Below are 6347 nucleotides of genomic sequence, written 5' to 3'. Positions count from 1 at the left end.
TTGGAATGAATTTTTCTGTCTATTGAGATGCTTTCTTGGATCAAACAGCTAGAGAATGAATTTTGGGGCATTATTAAGAGCACATATGTTCTTCTCGCCAGATCATTCCTAGTATTTATTTTCCTTTAATTCATTCAATACTTCAAGGATAGTCCTTCTGTCGCTTGCTGATATTCTAAAGATGAGCCCTGTTATTTCTATGTGTGGAATTAGAAGTTAAATTAGTCAGAAACCATTGTTCTTTTTTTTCTTTCTTTTTCCGTTTGGTCCTGTCAACGGATGGTTTGTTTATTTAGTTCCAGAATACTGCTATCCTAACGTATGTGATGGCTTTTAGCTTCAGTCAGGTGCTGCAAACGTCCCTTGATACTGTGATTATCAAAGCACATGTCATGGCTACATTGAGGTAACCTATCAACTGGGTACCTTTTGCTATATGCTCGGCTTCTGTTTTTCAGGCTCTTGCATCACTGCTTTTACTTCTCTTGACCTTTGATTGATTCTACCTTGAATTGTCTGTTATTTGCAAGGAAGATAGTTGATTTTATGCTACAACAGAGGTGTAAAAAAGTGGGGAGGGCTCAATATGTTAGTGACATACAAGGTCAAGATATGTAGGAAATTTGCCAGCCCACAGGAGTGGTGAGGGCGCTTGGTGAATTTTTCTGATTTTAGTTGCATATTTGAAGGAAATTTTCTTCCCGCTAAAGTGGCCAGCATGATTAACTAGGCAGTTTTTGTAAGTTACACAACTTGGTTGCAGGATGTATTCATCCTAGGGCTTCTCAATGGGCTAACTGTCTTTGAATCTTAGCTTTCCTGACTGGTATGAACATATTACATATAACTTCATAATATAGTGTAGTCATTTGGAAATTTTGCCACTTGAATGATGAGGATTGTGGATTTCATCTGAACTAGGAATTGCTCAACATGGAACTTTTAGGTTCGGAAAGCTTAAGAAATGTCTAGATGGTGTCCTGAGAATGAGGGAAACAGAGGGACTAAAAACTTGTGAAACTGCTGTCTGATTATACATATTAGATCCTTTCACAGTTCCAGCTGGCTTTTGTTCTGTTTCTCTAACTTGTATACTTCAAAAGGTGAAATCCCTCATCTTAAGGGTCTCTCCCTTCCGGCCCCACATATGGGAAGAGGAGGTTAATCACAGAACTCAATGGCCAAGGATTGAACACGAGACTTCACACCGGCTATATAGTGGCTACAGTCCACCCATCTTCAAGACGTGCTCGCCCCCAACCTCTGGGCTATGGCGGCGGGGGCCTCTAACTCATATACTTGAACCTTTTGCTCGGGCATGTTGTTTTGGAGCATCAGGAGCTTAGCCAGTAGAATGACCCAGGTTTTTTTCTTTAGGCAAATGCCTCTGCTCAAAATATGATTGTGAGCTAATCCTTGTCTAGTCTCTCAACATGTTCAAACTTGTAATCTTTTGCCCTACCTAGTTACTGATTGTGGGGTATAGCAACCTTATAGAAGATATAGCCTCATCAAGATGGTTAGAAAGTTAAATTCATGTAGTCAACAGTACTTAGTGGAATTAAAATTTGAGATGGTAGTTATCTTGATAAATTGTTGGGAGTAATTTTACCATATAAATAAATAAATCCCGATAAATTCTATAAAACATTTTTTGTGTTTTCATTTTCAGAGGAGATACTGTTAAATAAAAAACCGAAAACAGAACCAAAAAAGAAAAACAAAAGTTAATAACATAAAAACCGGTAGTGTTATGAAATAGGCCCTAGACTTTTATCAGAATCCAGCAAGCAAGATGGAATCATCCAATTTATTTCATTTTATTTTATTTTGAAATACGCCAGTGTATACAAACAGGCTAAGAGCATCTTGAAATTTGACTTATTACTGGACAGCAATAACAACGAAATACATTAATACATACACGTATAGAAGGAGAATGGTGGTGGCAATGGTCATGCTACACTACAGAATGATTTCTTCTTGAACACTAACGTTCAGAGTCTTGTTTGGAAGTACAATGCTGTTGACAACCACAACTTCATCTTCAACATTCACAGCTTCACCTGGGTTTATAAATATCAAGTTAGAATTTTGTAGTCATGCATTAGAATTTTGTAGTCAAGTTAAAAGTTTGTACCAAGAATTGTGATTCCAAGTTTGGCATTATGATCTCCTCCGGCCTGAATTCAGTCGGTCAAGTTTAAAAACCATTGGGAGATAGCATTGAAAAGAGAAATATAGCAGATGAATTCAGCAAAACATGAATAGAATTGTGAAGTAAATTATGAAGAACTTGCCTGGACCCTGGACCATTTTCCTATAGAAGACTTCCACCCGACAATTGCATGGATAACGACTCCATTTTCCTGAGAAACAGGAAATATCGATGTCAAGCCCTAGGTAGGTCTAGTTAACCATGCATTTTGTGTACTTTAATGTGTGTTTTTGTTGACTACCTTCACTTCAACACCATCGAGAATGATACAGTTAATGAGCCTTACACCCGGTCCTATACGGGCATTTGCAGAGATTGAGACATTGGGACCAATCTGTTTCAAAAGCATAAAAGTCATCTGTATAGTAGAGCAAGCGAAATGGTGTAATTGACTGGACTTTATCACATTCCTACCCTAGTCTAGGTCTAACTAATCATCACAGACACGTGGTAAATTTAGGGTTTACCCAGTGCACGCCCGAAGGGTGGTGGCAGTGGGTTCTCATTGATAGTTAATATATATATATATATATATATATATCATCACAGATGAGTTTGAAAAATATATCCTCTTTCCAGCCCCATTAGTCTATAACAAGAATTTCAAGGTGATCTCCGTGTGATGCATGACATTTTCTGAAGTAGTTCAGGTAGATGCAGAAGATCAATTGTGCAGGTGCTTAAATTTAAGCTTAGTGTTTACAGAGAGATGAAAATAGCCTTGATCATGTAGGAAATCCTAAACTCATCTCCTAAGACCATCCTACCTAACTGGCTTGATTGATGGAAATTGAATAGCAATTTCTTAAATCTTTAGACAATTACTCAAAAAATCAGTATAGTTTTAAAACGAGGACACTGCTTAAGTCACCCAACGCCTTGTATGAACACTGTAGCCAAAGTGTTTGATACAAAATTACCTTGGCAGTTGGATGTACTTTTGCCGATGGATGAATGTAGACATCGCCAATGATGGTGGCGCTCTTCGTACCATCTCCACTCGCCAACAGATGGGGAGAGGTGAGGCGAAATTGTGCAAGATACAAAGCCGAGCATTTCAAAGACATTCTGCATGGTATCGACTCAAAAGCATTGAAAGAATTGCATCGGGGAAATAGCAAACAAAACTTTAGAGGTTGGCTTACGCAGGAGTCTTGATTTGTTCCCAGAAGTCCATGGTTTCATATGTGAACAATTGCTTCTTCCCTGCCAGAGGAGATAGGATATCTTGATCCAATCTCACAAAATCTGAAGGTAGGCTCCTGTTAGATAAGCTAATAAACATCAGTATTGAAGTTGAAAGAACTTGCCTAATCAGTAAAAGAAAGATGGTAAGATATCATCACAATGTATAATCTGGAATGTGCCTACGCCTATCTAAGGCTTACACTTAATGAGTACATCACATAAAGTTAATAAAAAGATAATCTATTCGGGCATCAAAAGAGGGCTCCAGTCACCATTAGGAATTAAATATCTAATCCATCAGATCTCTTGGTATTTCTTTCTGCCTGGTAATTTTGCTTCAAAGGAAAAGGGAAGAAAAAAGAGAGTAGGCGATACCTAGTTGCAGACTGAAGAGCTTCAAAGCTGGACATACGTCTCAAATTAGCTGCAAAAAATAACAGGGTTTAGCCATTATCTTTTCCCCCCAGATATCATCTGAAAAATGAATTAGAAGGCTATTGTAAAAATCCATTACAAATGAAGAAAGTGTTGAAATGCCAAGCATCACATACAGATGACAGCCAATTCCAGTTACTTTGTAGAAATCTACTAGCAAAAGTGTCCTTTAATAGCAAAAAATACAAAATTCACAGCCAAACATTTTATGGCATCAACAACGCATGTATCACTGACCTCTATCTTTCCTCTGTGTAGAAACACCTTGAATTGCAGTGAAAATATCTGGTGTAAATACGTAAACACCACAATTTATTCGATCGCTCACCTGCAACAAACATCATTTTAGCAGACTAGTGAGAAAATGCAGAATGTGTATGAACAATCTCCTGATTTGTGAATGCCAAAAAGCCACCATACAAAAGTTTCGGGTTTCTCAGTATAATGCAACAGTTCATTGGTAACCGGATCAGCTACAAGTTCCCCAAATTCACTGGCTAACTCTGGATTAACCTGCAAGGGAAAAAGTAAACAAAAGATATTGCTCTGGATCCAGCAGTAATATGCCTATAGAGACATCCTGTAGATGTGTTTTAACAACCTTGATCACAAGCAGCGTTCCCACTCCACCATATCTCTTATGAGCCTCTGTAAATGTGGAAGCAGAAGTCAGCAATGAAAGTTACCAACAATGCAATTTGTAGGCAACAAGGAGACAAGTTACCAAGCATCTCAGGCAGTGGAAAACTGCAGCAAACATCACAGTTGAGCAAGAATATATGTGACTGCATAGATGTATAACTTCATTAGCTCTGTTGGTCATGACTGAGTACAATATACAATTGAGCATCAACACAATAAGTTTCCTTTCCTTTGTCAAAGTATAATAGGGAAAGATGAAGTGAGTACCGGGTTCTCTTCCATTATCAGATCTCTGAAGTTATAGAGCCCACCAGCTGACCCATGTGGCCTGTCCTCTTTCAAGTATCTAATGATTCAATTACCAACCAGACAGACTATTGAGATCCCACAATTCTAAGAGGAAATAAAGAAGTAAAAAAAGAAAGAGGAAGAGGTTACCTGACAGGAATCCTGAGTTCATTGGATATTGAAGAGACATAGATCGCAAATTCACGTTCCTCATAGAAACCAATGAGGTAAATGTGTGCCAGGTTTGGGATCTATATAGTAGAAACAGTTCAAAAGTTAGTTATCATTTCAATACACCTTAATTCCATGTTCTATGCTACCATGAACCCATAAAGATACCTTTTACCCGGAATCATAAAAAAGCTCACTTTTTGTGACACTCTCTCTAAAGGGTGGAAATTATACTTACCCTTCTACAAGCAGAAATGGGATGATGAACCATTGGCTGGCCGGCCAATGGGAAAAGAGGCTTTGGAATATTCAAAGACAAGGGCCTGAATCGAGTCCCTGCAGCAGAAATGAAGAAGCAACTTAGTGAAAAGCTCCCATGATTCATCCACCCAAATCTCATAAACTGTAACCAAAGAGCAAAATTAAGAACAAAGAGAAAGGAAAAAGGCGCCCTCAATGCCCTTCAAATTATTGGGAGACAAAGAGAGTATTGTTTAATCCAAAGAAATCATAATTCCTTTCTCCCCATTAGATTCAAATCACAAAATCAAGAGATAAAAAGAGCCCCAAAATGAACTCAACAAGCTTAGGCTTCAATCAGAAGAGATCAGAACTCGGTCAGAACTGCACGCGTCCTGAATGCGAAGCTCAATTAGTTACGTACCTTTGGTCGGCCCGCCGACTAATATGACGGCAACCACTGTCTCCTCCGAGATCCCCATTGTTCAGCCACGCAACCCTAGATCTCCACCGTCAAGTTCAACAAACGAACTCCAACCCCTCCAGATCCCGATTCTTCCCCGAAATCACCAGGAATTCACACTCCAGAGCGCTCAAGAACCGAATTCTCTATATTGCAATTTGGTAATTCATGCAACTACGTCGTCCGCTTGAACCATTTCTGAACCGGAACGTGGCGTTGCTATAAATAAAGATGGAATGTGACAGCTATGAGTACAGAGACGAGACTGTACGATAGAAAGCGAACTGTCTCAAGTCAAGTGGTGCACGGGGAACATAGAATTATATCTATACTTCATAGAGAGAGAGAGAGAGAGAGAGAGACCATGTGAAAGAAGAGGTGGAAGCTTCGCAAACCATTGGCCTCTTTCGTCCTTATCGCAATGTTGGAAGTTTCGCAAACCATTGGCCCTCTCTCTCTCTCTCTCATTTTTTAGGATTTTCAGGGGGCCGCCTTGTTGTGTTGCGGGAAGGATAACGTAGAGAAACTCTCTGTGCAAAAGTTTGGGTTAATTACAGAAACCCCCTCAAAATATCATCTGATATCAGTTCTTTCCCCCTTTCCAACATAACATAACATTCCGCTCCTTGATGCCCCTCAAAATATCGAATTTACCCCTCCACTTTCTAAGATTAACAATGGATAGATGGAGTTGGATAATAT

The 6347-nt window shown here is 39.1% G+C and overlaps 1 protein-coding gene across 2 annotated transcripts; it reads right to left on the bottom strand.

Annotated features, from left to right (window-relative positions):
• Window positions 1–1798: 1798 nt before the first annotated feature.
• Window positions 1799–6146, bottom strand: LOC127790012 (uncharacterized). Of its 2 annotated transcripts, XM_052319211.1 has the most exons (16): window positions 6009–6146; window positions 5607–5864; window positions 5181–5278; window positions 4922–5022; window positions 4751–4829; window positions 4566–4626; window positions 4443–4489; window positions 4262–4354; window positions 4079–4169; window positions 3782–3830; window positions 3364–3480; window positions 3139–3286; window positions 2460–2552; window positions 2301–2369; window positions 2141–2183; window positions 1799–2066 (listed from the first exon to the last, which is right to left on the bottom strand). In XM_052319211.1, exons 2-16 carry the CDS (start codon window positions 5662–5664, stop codon window positions 1966–1968), a joined length of 1248 nt encoding a protein of 415 aa, XP_052175171.1. In that variant the 5' UTR covers window positions 5665–5864; window positions 6009–6146; the 3' UTR covers window positions 1799–1965. The 2 variants fall into 2 exon arrangements, with proteins under 2 accessions (XP_052175171.1, XP_052175170.1); XM_052319210.1 differs by lacking the exon at window positions 6009–6146 and having other exon boundaries at window positions 5607–5988.
• Between the last annotated feature and the right edge of the window lie 201 nt (window positions 6147–6347).

Source organism: Diospyros lotus, chromosome 14, assembly GCF_014633365.1.
Source record: "Diospyros lotus cultivar Yz01 chromosome 14, ASM1463336v1, whole genome shotgun sequence".
Classification (NCBI taxonomy): Eukaryota; Viridiplantae; Streptophyta; class Magnoliopsida; order Ericales; family Ebenaceae; genus Diospyros; species Diospyros lotus.
This window is presented reverse-complemented; position numbering and strand designations above follow the sequence as displayed.